General features: G+C 39.9%; 1 gene segment (V, D, J or C); it reads right to left on the bottom strand.

The window, feature by feature from the left end:
- Positions 1-13,114: 13,114 nt before the first annotated feature.
- On the bottom strand, positions 13,115-13,601 carry LOC130022867 (immunoglobulin lambda variable 2-11-like). The segment is given in 2 exon segments: positions 13,115-13,446; positions 13,556-13,601. Coding segments are annotated over 2 exon segments (378 nt in total).
- Between the last annotated feature and the right edge of the window lie 642 nt (positions 13,602-14,243).

Genomic DNA, 14,243 nt, shown 5'->3' on the forward strand with positions numbered 1-14,243 from the left:
TTACTTCTCTTGACTTTTTATCTTATTTTGACTTTCATTGGGGCATGGAGGACACTCCCAGTGATATTCTCCTAGCAGGGCTGGCAGTTCAATGCCTGGGTTTAGATGTGCTGTGGTCCAAGTACAATGTATGGTGCTGTGGATCACTAGGGCCACCATGATGGTGCTCTGGGACCCCAAGGCCAAACCCAGGAGACTGATCTGGTGACAGAGATTGAACCAGCAATAGACTACCTCTGGCACCTCTGTATTTCTGCATAGCATAACTATCAAACAAATTAATTCTCTTTGATATAAATTTTTCTCACATAAACATTTTTATACCTTATTTGAAGAGGAAAATAAATGTACTGACGTCGCATACATTCATGACCTTCCTAATCTTCTGGGTCTTTTCTCAATGATCACTCAGTACAGTGTTGCTCCAGGAAATGCCCTCTCGTGGGTGGCCATGTTTCAGGTTCTCACTAAAATTGACAAAGTTAAGTAACCCTTTTGTGTAGACAGTTGTTTTTTTTTAAATTTTTATTAGTGAGACACCATGAGGTACAGTTGTATACTTACAAATTTTGTGCTTGGGATTCAATTATACAATGATCAAATGCCCATCCCTCCACCAGTGCCCATTTCCCACCATCACGGATCCCAGTATCCCTCCCACTCCCATCCCCCCCATTCGACCCTGCCTCTGTGGCAAGGCATTCATTCCCTTTTGTTCTCTCTCTCCTTTTGGGTGTTGTGGTTTGCAAAAGAGGCATTGACTGGCAATCATGTTTGGTCTATAGTCTACTTTCAGCATGCCTCTCCCATCCTGGGAGGATCCTCCCAACACCCTTTATTTGGTGCTCCCTTCTCTATCTGAGCTCCCTTTTCCCCTAGCATGTGTGGCTGGCCTCCAAGCTATGGAGCAAAACTCCTGGTACTAATCTCGGCCACTCTTGGGTGTTAGTCTCTTATTTCGTAACTTTACTTTCCCCAGATGAATGCAATCTTTCTACGTCTGTCTCTCTATTTCTGACTCATTTAGCTTAGCATGATACTTTCCATGTAGTACCACCTGTATGTAAATTTCATGACTTCATCTTTTCTGACTGCTACATAGTACTCCACTGTGTAAATGTACCAAAGTTTCTTTAACCAGTCATCTGTTCTCAGGCACTCAGATTTTTCCAGATTCTGGCTATTGAAAAGAGTGCTGCAATGAACAAACAAGTGCAGATGTCACTTCGACTATTCTTTTTTGCCTCTCTGGGATATATTCCCAGGAGTGGTATTGCTGCGTCAAATGGGAGGTCAATTTCTAATTTTTTGAGAATAGTCCATACTGTTTTCCAAAAGGGCTAAACCAGTCGGCATTCCCACCAGCAGTGAAGGAGGGTCCTTTTCTCGTCACATCCACTCCAGCACCGGTTGCTTTTGTTCCTGTGGATGTGGGCCAGTTTCTGTGGTGTGAAATGATATCTCATTGTTGTTTTGATCTGCATCTCCCTGATGATTAATGATGTGGAGCATTTTCTCATGTGCCTTTTAGCCATTCAGATTTCTTCTTTGAGAAAGTTTCTGTTCATTTCATTGCCCCATTTTTTGATGGGGTTGAATGTTTTCTTCTTGTGGAGTTCAACCAGTACTTTGTATATCCTTGATATCAACCCCTTGTCGGATGTGTAGTTGATGAATATCCTTTCCCATTCTGTAGACTGTCTTTGTATTTTGGCCACTGTTTCTTTGGAGGTGCAGAAGCTTCTTATTTTAAGATAGTCCCATTTGTCTATCTCTGTTTTCACTTGCTTGGCCAGTGGCATGACATCTTTGAAGATACCATTAGTTTCAATGTCATGGAGGGTTTTTCCAACTTTGTCTCCAATGTACCTTATGGATTCCAGTCTGATGTAGAGGTCTTTAATCCACTTTGATCTTACTTTTGTACAAGGCATTAGGCAGAGATCTGAGCCCACTTTTTTGCATGTAGCCGTCCAGTCTTGCCAGTACAATTTGTTAAAGAGGATTTCCTTTCTCCACTTCACTTTTCTTGCCCCCTTATCGAAGATTAGATGATCATATGCTTGGGGGGAAATGTCAGTATATTCAAGCCTGTTCCATTGTTCTACAGCTCTGCCTTTGTTCCAGTACCATGCTCTAAACAGTTGATCTTAATGGTTGGCTGTCGGTGGTGACTCACTCAGGTATATACTTGTCACTACCTCAACCATGCTTGTTTGTGCTGAAGCATCTCTTGTCCTGACACTCTGAAGCAGATTGTCAATCCCAAGTTACCTTCTGCTGTGTGGATTCCCAACCATGCACAAGCAACTCCCAGCTGTAACATAGCCAAGAGTGTGTGTGTCAACTCCAAACTTAATGGTGTACAACCCCAGTGAGCAGTATAAGATGTGTGATACCAAGCCAAGAAGAGCAGCCCTGAAAAACACTTGGTGCTGAGTTGGGGAAGTTCTGCCACCTGACGTGCAGCTCCAGCGAGCACCAAAACTCAATGGAAAAGCATCACAGTCAGTGTTTCTATACCCCCTGGCCCCCATCATAGTACAACCACATCTGCAACACCAAAGAAGGGAGAGGAGGGGAATATACACTTGAGAGTATTTAAGAAAAAGAAGACTAGAATGTCAAGTTTTCACTTTTAGTATCAGTGAGGTCAGAACACCATTTGCTCACCACCCCACCCCCTGCACCCCACACACATGCACCTTAATTCAGGTATAAACTTCAAGAACTTACAAACAACAATTATTCGAGTCCTTAAAAATGTGTGTCATAGAAGGCAAACAGGAGAGGCAGACACATTGAACTAACAGAAAACAACAGTGAACTTCCAGTTTTCCCTTCTCTGTTGCTACACTCCTGAAACAGCAGATTTGGTACAGTATACCCTTACTTCCCTCTTAGACAAACAGTGAGAGGCAGTTCTTGAGACTTATAAGTTTATTTTCTTTAAACTACAGTAATGATGGTACCAGAATACAGGTCCTCACTGCCCCCTGGAGTCATCTAATGGCATAACCAAAATTCATAGCTGATTTCAACCACTCATTTTACTTTCAAACATCCTCCTAACTTCTGGTCTTTCTTCTCCTTGTTTTCTCCTAACTCCTTGTCTTTAGTTTCCTATTTTTATTTTTTTGCTTTGTTTTTGGATCACAGCTGCTGATGTGTATTTTTATGGAATTCACTTTTTAAAAATTAAAAAAAATTAAATGAATCACAATGAGATACGCAGTTACAAAGTTGTACATGATTGAATCAACAATCCTAAACTCCCTGCACCAAGGGAGAAAGGACAGAGGAGAAAGGATGAACCAATGTTAACCTTCAATTGATGACCAATAAAGACAAGTAAACTAAATACACTAGATTTAGTATTACAATTTCAAAGGCATCATTGTTTCAAAATAAGTGCTTGCATTTAAAACTTTCCTGTTTACCCAAAACACCCTATTTTTGTGCTATAATGATAGCACAGCCACAGAGCATTTGCCTTGCACGCAGCCCACCCAGGTTTGATTCCTCCGTCCCATTCAGAGAGCCCACCAAGCTACGGAGAATATCCCACACGCATGGCAGAGCCTGGCAAGCGCCCCGTGGCATAATTGATATGCCAAAAAACAGTAACAACAAGTCTCACAATGGAGATGTTACTGGTGCCCGCTTGAGCAAATCAATGAACAATGAAATGACAGTGCTACAGTGCTACCTTATTTTGAGATACAAGCTATAGGGTCACTAGTATGAATTATAGCATCCAATGGCAATATATTGCAAGAGGAGAAACAGTCAGACATAAAGATTCCTTCAAAGTTTTGAGCCACAATGATTTTCTGATAGCTTTTTAAAATTCTTAATCCAAGAAATTCCTCTTGAGATGTTCATTTATTAAAGGATTTTATTTACTTATTTTAAATGTAGGAGTACAGCTATTTATTCAGCCATTTATTAAGTGAATTGGGTATGAACTCTACGTTATTTTTTAATTCAGAATGTTAATTTTATTTAATTATGATTTTTCCATTTTTCTTAAATCACCATGAGATACAGTTACAAAACTTTCCTCTTTGAGTTTCAGATACTCAGTGATTGATCACTCAACCCTCCACCAGTGCACATCCTTCATCACCAAGTATCCCCCCCATCCCAACCCTCCCCCTGCCTCTATGGAAGACAATCTCCCCCATACTCTCTTTTATATTGCTTGTTATGAATAGCATAAGATGTCGAGGCTGTGCTCTCCTGAAATTCTAAAATTTTAGATAATTAGGTTCTGGAGATATCTCTGCAAACAGCTGCTCGGTTTGGAAATTCTTCTTTGTGTCTCTGGATCATGATTATTAAAGAGTTTGCCATCACTGAACCCACAAACTTGCACTTCTCATTGGGTTCTGGGAGTTGGCGGCCGCTGAAGTTTCTAGGGGTCTGGTGGAGGGACAATTCCTGACCTCACGAGGCACCCTGGTGAAGTTGGCCTGTCTTAAAGTCCTTAGGCATCTTTGCAGGAGCTGTTTGGTTCAGAGATTCTTTTTTGTGTCTCTGGATCAGGCCCTTGTTTCCATCTTTTCCAGAGAAATAAATTATTGGCATATGACCTGCAACATGCTGCACCACCTGCCCTAACTGTGGCTTTTTATCTCTTTTGAGATTTATGGGTCTTTAAAATAAGTCCAATAAATGAGTTTGCATAGCTGAGCTGGAGGTGGTTTGTCAGTGTGGTTCCCACATACCGAACTTTTGGCCATTTAATTTATTGGTAAACTTGGCCCCAAGTTGTTGGGGTGCAGCCAAAGGCACAGCAGCAATTTTGGGGCATCAGGAGGTCTTAAGGCATCATCAGGCTACTGATGCATTTGCCCCGCAGGTACAGGTTGACCTGCTGGCAGCACCTACCCCATAAAAACCCATAAAGGATTTTTTAAATTATGAAACTAAATGTCCAAAGTCTTTTCAAAAAGGAAGAAACACAGATAAATACGCAATTAGGGCAGAATTCTTCAAATACGAGTGGCCCTTCTTAAAGGCAAAACAGAGAAACTGACACCAGTATTAACAAAAAATTCAACCATTTCCTCATCTATGAAAATAATCATCATACATTCCTTGTCCCAATATCTTTAGTAGCCTAGTGCTTGTGAATATTTACTGATGTTTCCAGAAAGATATATTGGGCAATGTAACAGATGTGCAACATCATTGTCCTCCGTACATCCCATGTGGAAGCATAACCTGTATAGAACCCTATAAAACTTAACATACAAAAATCCACAAAATCAGGCCCTCACTGGCTCCTGCTGGCATCAAATGGCCACAGAACAATTATTTCCAAAAGTTGGAATTGTTTCCTTCTTTCTCCTGCCCTCTAACTCAGTACTAAGTGCCTAGATTATTTTCAAATTCATTCGGGTTCATTTGCTTTTCCCCAAATTCCATCTGAATTATCATCTGCACCTCAGGGGACACATAACATTGTCTGAGGTCAGTTTGATTTTCCATTGATTGTCTTGTCACAGAATAAATGTTCCCAGAAAACCTTCATTTCTGCAATGAGGAAATATAAGATGCTGCAATATTTATAGGATTATTGGACCTAATGGGGGCTGGAGCGATAGCACAGTGGTAGTGCGTTTGCCTTACACACAGCCAACATGGCCGACCTGAGTTCAATTCCTCCACCCCTCTCGGAGAGCCCAGCAAGCTACCGAGAGTATCTCGCCCGCTCGGCAGAGCCTGGCAAGCTTCCTGTGATGTATTCGATATGCCAAACTCAGTAACAACAAAGTCTCCAATGGAGACGTTACTGGGCCCACTCAAGCAAATTGATAAACAACGGGAGAACAGTGACAGTGACAGTGATTGGACCTAATAATAGGGTGAGAAAAAGATCCTTTGACTTCCAAAAATATCAAAAGAAAATATACCCATGAAAGATATAGAAAATAGAAGGAAGAAAACATTGTAAACTCAAGTACAGAGGGAATTTCTGTGTTAAGGTCTCTAAGAGAAGAGTAGGGGACTCTGATTTGGAAATAGGGCAGGGTTTCTAGGGAAATCTCCTGAGACCATGACTTTAGGTCACAAGGGACACCTCGCTTTCATCTCTGTGCCTACTATTCAATATCCTTAGACAATCTGCCCTCAAAGCTATCAGAGATTTCTATGATTGCATAATGACTGTAGATCATTGTGTGAATTTTTCAAGAAGAGAAGGGTTTGGGAATCAGACTATTCAATATTTGAAGGAATTTGTCAACTACAAAATCTCCTTGGTAGAATTAGTGCCTTAATTTAGATGATGAAGGTTGCAAATGTGAGTTCAGGCAGGACAGAATCCATTACCATGACCTCAATGTTCAGTGTTAAAGGTGCTTTCTGAATATTTATCACCTTGTAGGCACAACTATGTAAATATTCCAGCCCTTGCTCTTAATGTATCTGCTAGTGCTTCTTAATGTACCTGCTAAATAGGGACTCACCTGTGTCAGAGGGAAATATTGTACTCAATAAATGGTCATTCTGTCTCTGGTTTGTTGCTGTCAGGCCACCTGTCCAGTCCTCTTGGACAGTAACTATTGATCTCTTTCTTGGTTTCTGACTCTGATGAGTAGAAGTGGAAGGTGCTAATAGGCTTGGCTTTATTTGTAATAAATCTCTATAAGTATTCCTTGTCAGCAGAATATAAAAACAGAAAATTAAATGGATGTGCATTTTATATTTTCAGATTTGTCGTGGGTGAAAATGTGAATTTAGTATAGTATTTTCTTTTTTTAATTTTGTTGAATCACTGTGAGAAAGTTACAAACTTTCCTGTTTGTACTACAATCACACAATGATAACATCCATTCCTCCACCAGTACACATTACCCACCATCAATCTTCCCAGTGTACCCCCCTTCCTCACCATCCTCCTGCTTCTACGTCAGACAATATTCCCATTACCCTCTCTCTACTTTTGGGCATTATGGTTTGCAACACAGACACTGAAAGGTCATCATGTTTGGTCCATTATCTACTTTCGGCACACATCTCCCATCCCGACTGACTCCTCCAGCCATCACTTTCTTAGTGATCCCTTCATTATTCCAGCTGCCTTCTCCCCTCAGCTCATGAGGCAGGCTTCCAGCTATGGGGCAATCCTCTTGACCCTTATAGCTACTGTCCTTGGATGTTAGCCTCATGTTATGTTATTCTATACTCCACAAATGAGTGTAGTCCTTCTATGTATGTCCCTCTCTTTCTGACTCATTTGACTTAGCATGATACTCCCCATGTCTATCCGCTTATAAGCAAATTTCATAACTTTATCTCTCCTAAGAGCTGCATAGTATTCCATTGTGTAGATGTACCAAAGTTTCTTTATTTTTTTTTTAAATTTTATTAGTGAAGCACCATGAGGTACAGTTGTAGATTTACAAATCTTTGTGCTTGGGTTTTGGTCATACAATGATCAAATACCCATCCCTCCACCAGTGCCCATTTTCCACCACCATGGATAATATCCCCCCCACCCCCCCTCCCACCCTGCCTCTGTGGCAGGGCATTCCCCTTTGTTCTCTCTCTCCTTTTGGGTGTTGTGGTCTGCAAAAGAGGCATTGAGTGGCAAACATGTTCAGTCCATAGTCTACTAGGGTGTTTGGAGGATCCTCCCAGGAGGGGAAATGCATGTACCAAAGTTTCTTTAACCAGTCATCTGTTCTAGGGCACGTGGGTTGTTTCCAGATTTTGGCTATTGTGAACAGTGCTGCAATGAACATATAGGTACAGATGTCAGTTCTACTGTGCTTTTTGCATCCTTGGGATGTATTCCCAGAAGTGGTATTGCAGGGTAATGTGGAAGCTCAATTTTTAGTTTTTGAAGGACTGTCCATATTGTTTTCCAAAAAGACTGGACCAGTCGGCATTCCCACCAACAGTGAAAGAGCATCCCTTTTTCCCCACATCCACGCCAGTACTGGTTGCTTTTGTTCTTTTGAATGTGTGCCAGTCTCTGTGTGTGAGATGATATCTCTTTCTTGTTTTGATTTGCATCTCCCTGGTGGCTAGCGATGTGGAGCATGTTTTCATGTGCTTTTTGGCCATTTGTATTTCTTTTTTGAGGAAACTTCTGTTCATTTCCTCTCCCCATTTTTTGATGGGGTTGAAGGTTTTTTTCTTGTACAATTCTACTAGTGTTTTGTATATCTTGGATATTAATCCCTTATCAGATGGATAGTGGGTAAACATTATTTCCCATTCTGTGGGCTCTTTCTGTATTTTAGTCACTATTTCTTTTAAAGTGCAGAAGTTTCTTAGTTTAATGTAGTCCCATTTGTTTATGTTTGCTTCCACTTGCATGGTCAGTCGTGTTTCATCCTTAAAGATGCTTTTAGCTTCAATGCCGTGGAGAGTTCTGCCTACAATTTCCTCTATGTACCTTATGGATTCATGTCTGTTGCTGAGGTCTTTAATCCACTTTAATCTGACTTTTGTGCCTGGCTTTAGACAGAGGTTAGAGTTCATTGTTTTGCAGGTAGCTATCCAGTTTTCCCAGCACTACTTGTTGAAGAGGCTGTCCTTGTTCCAATTCACATTTCTTGCTCCTTTGTCAAAGTTTAAGTGGATATATATTTAGGGGTCTGTGGCAGAATATTCAACTCTGTTCCATTGGTCTTCAGGTCTGTTTCTAGCCCAATACCATGCTGTTTTAATTACTACTGCTTTGAAGTAGAGTTTAAAGTTGGGGAAGGTGATGCCATCCATCTTCTTTTTGCCAAGGATTGCTTTAGCTATTCATGGGGGTTTATTGTTCTATATGAATTTCAGGAGTGTTTTGTCTATTTTTTTGAAAAATGTCGTGGGTATTCTGATAGGGACAGCACTAAATTAGCATAGTGCTTTGGACAGTATTGCCATTTTGATAATGTTAATCCTCCCTATCCATGAGCAGAGGATGTGTCTCCATTTCATGGTGTCCTCTTTTATTTCTTGAAGTAGTGTTTTGTAATTTTCTTGGTAAAGGTCCTTCACCTCTTTGGTTAAGCTGATTCCAAGGTACTTGATTTTCTGAGGTACTATTGTGAATGGGATTTTTTAATGTCTCTTTCTTCTCTTTTGTTATTTGTATATAGGAAAGCCATAGACTTCTGGGTGCTGATTTTGTAGCCTGCCACTTTACTATATCGACCTATTGTTTCTAGGAGCTTTTTTGTAGAGTCTTTAGAGTTTTCTAAGTATAGTATCATCTGCAAATAGTGATAGCTCAAACTCTTCCTTTTCTATATGTATGCCCTTGATATCTTTTTCTTGCCTAACTGTGATGGTCAGGACTTCCAGTACTATATTGAATAGGAGTGGCAAAAGTGTGCAACCTTGTCTTGTACCCAATCTTACAGGGAAAGTTATTAGTTTTTCCCCATTGAGAAAGATACTTGCCATGGGCTTGTGATAGTTGGATTTGACTATATTGAGGAAAGTTCCTTAGATGCCCATTTTGCTGAGAGTTTTCATCATACACGGGTGCTGGATCTTGTCAGATGCTTTCTCTCCATCTATTGATAGGATCATATGATTTTTATTATTTCTATTGTTGATATGATGAATTATGTTGATTGATTTGTGAATATTAAACCATCCTTGCATCCCTGGATGAATCTTAGTTGGTCATGGTGTATGATCTTTTTGATGAGTCATTGGATTCTTTTGATAATAGTTTGTTGAGGATCTTTGCATCTGTGTTTATCAGGGATATCGGCCTGCAATTCTCTTTCTTTATGATATCTTTGTCTGCTTTTGGTATCAGGGTGATCTTTGCTTCATAGAAACTGTTCAGAAGTGTTTTTGATAATTTCATGGAAAAGCTTAAAGAGGATTGGAAGTAAGTTCTCTTTAAAGGTTTGGAAAAATTCACTAGTGAATTCATCTGGACCAGGACTTTTGTGCTTGGGGAGACTTTATTACCATTTCAATTTCCTTGATGGTGATAGTTTTGTTCAGGTATTCCAGGCCTTCTTGGTTCAGCCTTGGGAGGCTATAGGAATCTAGGCATTTATTCATTTCCTTGAGGTTTTAGTGTTTCATGGCATAAAGCTTCTCAAAGTAATCTCTGAGGATCCTTTGAATTTCTGTAGTTTCTCTCGTAATGTCCCCCCTCTCATTTCTGATTCAGTTTATTAGGGTTTTCTCTCTCCCTTTTTTTGCGAGTCTTGCTAGAAGTTTATTGATCTTGTTTATTTTCTCAAAGAAACAGATCTTGCTTTCATTGAACTTTCAGATTGTTTTTTGGGTTTCCATCTTCTGTATTTCTTCTGAGTTTTATTATTTCCTTCCTCCTGCCCGGGTTGGACTTCTTTTGTTGGTCCTTTTCCAAGCTCTTGAGCTGTGTGGTTAGGTTATTTATGTGGGCTCTCTCTTCCTTCCTCTTAACACAATTTTTGCCATGTCCCTTAAGTTTTGGTAACTTGTGTCCTCATTTTTGTTTGTTTCCAGGAATCTTTTGATTTCCTCTTTGATTTCCTTTCTAAGCCACTCATTGTTCAATAATGAACAGTTTAATTTCCAAGTGTCTGATTTGATTTTCTGTTTGTGTGTGTGATTTACTTTTATTTTCAGTGCATCATGGTCTGAGAAGAACGCTGATACAATCTCTATCTTATGAATTTCATGGAGGTATGTTTTGTGGTTCAGCATGTGATCTGTCTTGGAGAATGTCCCATGCACACTTAAGAAGAATGTATTTTCATTTTTTTGAGGATGGAGTGTCCTGTATATATCTACCAAGCCCCTTTCTTCCATTTCTTCTTTCAGAAAAAGTATATCCTTGCTAAGCTTGAGTCTGGTTGATCTATAGAGAAGTGATAAAGTGGTGTTGAAATCTCCCAGTAGTATTGCATTGCTATCTTCCTTCAAGTCTATGAGCAGTTGCTTGAGTTTAGGATAATCTTACTCAAGATTTCAAAGTGTCAATTTGTTTCTGAATGTGATTGAAAACAGCAGAAATTTATGCCAAATTCATTCATTTAACTAATTCATCAAGTTATAAATGAATTAGCAATGAACTATAGTCTTAAAAAGCATTATTATTTATCCATAACAAGGAGGTTAATGTAAGTTTCATATGAATGGTTGAAAATACTGTGATAAGTAAGAAAAATTAAGCAATCTATATCACATCATTTATGAAATTTTTCGTATCAAATGAAAAGAACAGGCAAATGCATTGACACAGCATCTAAATATATTTCTGGTGAGATGGTGAGGATTAATGATATTGGGAGGAACTGATAGTATATAAGGATAAATATATTATGGACTAATCCTGTTAATGGGTGTATCAATTTGAGAAGATAAGAAATGATGAGTTACATATCTTCTTTTAATTTTAATTTTATTTTTATAGTGTTCACTTGGCCGGAGCAATAGCATAGGTAGGGTGTTTGCCTTGCTTGCAGCCGACCCAAGATCAATTCCTCCGACCCTGTTGATGGCTTTCCGGGCTCTCAGAATGCCCAGCAAGCTACCAAGAGTATTCTGCTCACATGGCAAAGCCTGGAAAGCTACCCGTGACATATTCAATATGCCAAAAACAATAACAACAAGTCTCACAATGGAGATGTTACTGGTGCCCGCTCGAGCAAAATTGATAAACAACAGAAGGACAGTGCTACAGTGCTACAGGGTTCACAATAATTTATTACATTCAATATTCCAACATCAATTCCATCACCATCACAGCTTTCCATGACCAATTTTGAATTTTCCCAACTACAACCCACACCTGCCCCAGAAGCAGGCCCTAAATAATTTATTTTGTGTTGCTTGTTATGAAAAATCCACTAAAATTGATCAAAAATTTTTCCCTAGAAGAAAGTGTGTGAAGATTGTTGTATCTCAACCTGGAGCCATTAAGCACTTTTATAAGAGATTTACTACATGCTGTGACAGGTTGAACTATGTTGAGAACATATATATATATATATATATATATATATATATATATATGCTATATACAGCAGATAAGGCGTTTGCCTTGCACACTGCCGACTTGGCTGACTTACGTTCGATTCCTGTGCCCCTCTCAGAGAACCCGGCAAGCTACCGAGAGTATTTCGCCCACATGAAAAAGCCTGGCAAGCTACCCATGATGTACTCAATATGCCAAACACAGTAACAAGTGTCACAATGGAGACGTTACTGGGCCTGCTTGAGCAAAAATATGTATATATATATATATATATATATATATATATCAGTTGCCTTCTTCTTTACACAACAATGTGGTGTGCTACTCCTGGTATATCAATGGTGTAAAGTATGAAATGTTGCATCATTGCACTTTGGAATTTCAAACATTTTAAATACGTTGATATAGCTGGACTTTAATTTTTAACTGGATGGTGACTTTGGGGATGGAGGCATGTCTTCTGAGATTTATTTGAGAGTCTCTGGATCATGTCAGTTAATGAGCTTATAAGGCACCAGAGGCAGTTCACGGGTGTGACTGCCAGGCTCCTGAAAGAACAAGGAGATTGAGGTTGATTACCCATCCTGGAGTCTATTAGAGACTGCATATTTGATCACAAAACCAACATACCTGAGTGTTGCAGAAAATTCACTCATATATGTGGTCATATATATTTGATCACAAAACCAACATACCTGAGTGTTGCAGAAAATTCACTCATATATGTTGCAGAAAATTCACTCATATATGTGGCCTGTAGAGATGAGCAGTAAATATGGTGGCTATTAAAATCTGAAGGGTTTTGGCTGTTAGGGTTCTGTTGGGGTGAGTGAGTCCCTCTCAGTTAGATATCTAAAGCGACTGAAAATGTGGAGTGCAAATTCTATCAAAAAACTTTCAAAACTATGGGTACGTAGACTATCTCATGCCATTTATAAATTTATTGTTGAGCATGCTCTTATATGCATGCAAACTCAGAGAATTAGAAAGAAATGAAAGAAGCTGCAAATTTGAAGGATTGTTAAAAATAGGTAAATACAAAAGAATATGGAGAATGTTATGATTCTTAAAAATTATCATTTTATAATTATTTAAGTTCAAAATAATCATGAAAAGAAAAATATATAATATAGAGGGAAGGAGGATGAAGGAACACTGAGCAGATTTTTGTCTCACTTACCCATGAGCGTGAACCACTGTGCGCGCACCATCACTCTTGGGTGAGCAACAGTAGTAATCAGCCTCATCCTCAGGCTTGAGCCCAGAGATGGTCAGGGTCGCTGTGTTGCCAGACTTGGAGCCAGAGAAGCGATCAGGGATCCCGGATGGCCTTTTTTTGACCTCATAAATTAGCATTTTGGGGACTGTGCCCCCATTCTGCTGGTACCAGGAGACATAGTCATATTTCCCAATGTCATTGCTGGTTCCTGTACAGGAGATGGTCACTGTCTGTCCCTGAGTCCCAGATACTGAGGAAAGCTGAGTAAGGATATTCTGGGCCCAGAACCCTGAAAAACAGACACACACTCTAGTGAGTTCAGGCTGGTTCTGGATGAACGTGAGGAAGGAAGACAAGAGTAAGTTCAGATGTGCCCATGTCCCTTTCCCGAGACTCACCTGGGCCCTGGCTGAGGAAGCTGAGGAGGAGAAGAGCCCAGGTCATGATGGAGATGCCCAGAGTGCTGCCTGCTGACACGCCAACCCTGAGCCTGGCTCTCTCCCAGCTCTTATCCCTCCCCTGCCCCAGAGAAGGGAGGGGCCTGCATGCAAAGCTGTTTCCTGCACCTGCCTCTGCTCACCCCTCTCTGGCCTGGCCTAGAATTCTATATGTCTCAGAATTACTTGATATCAGAGATATCAAGAAAAAAATTATTCTGACATAAGTATTCTCAGAAGAAATATTTCTTTATACCTTATTTACAGAGAATAATAAATGTGCTGAAATCCCTCATGTTCATGACGTCTGTGACGTCTGTGTCTGTCTCTGTATTAGGATGTGACAATGTCTCCATGAACAAATAAGTCTGGGGCACCACTAGAGGTTCCCTTAATTGGGAGTTCATATTACAAGTTATTTCTAACTTTCTAAGATTCGGAAAAAGTTAGTTACCATCTCTGGGGAAAAAAAAAAACATAACTGGCTCTGGTGATCTCTTTTTTGGGGACTACAAACTACATGCTTTTCACTGCTCTGTGCCTTACTTGCCTGTGGTGTAATATCTGCAGTATGGAATTTCTCAGGCAGCTTAATCATTGGAACACTCACCTACCAACCATAGGGATGCTACAAATTGAGAAGACCAAG

This window comes from Sorex fumeus, unplaced genomic scaffold (genome assembly GCF_029834395.1).
Source record: "Sorex fumeus unplaced genomic scaffold, SorFum_2.1 ptg000021l, whole genome shotgun sequence".
Classification (NCBI taxonomy): domain Eukaryota; kingdom Metazoa; phylum Chordata; class Mammalia; order Eulipotyphla; family Soricidae; genus Sorex; species Sorex fumeus.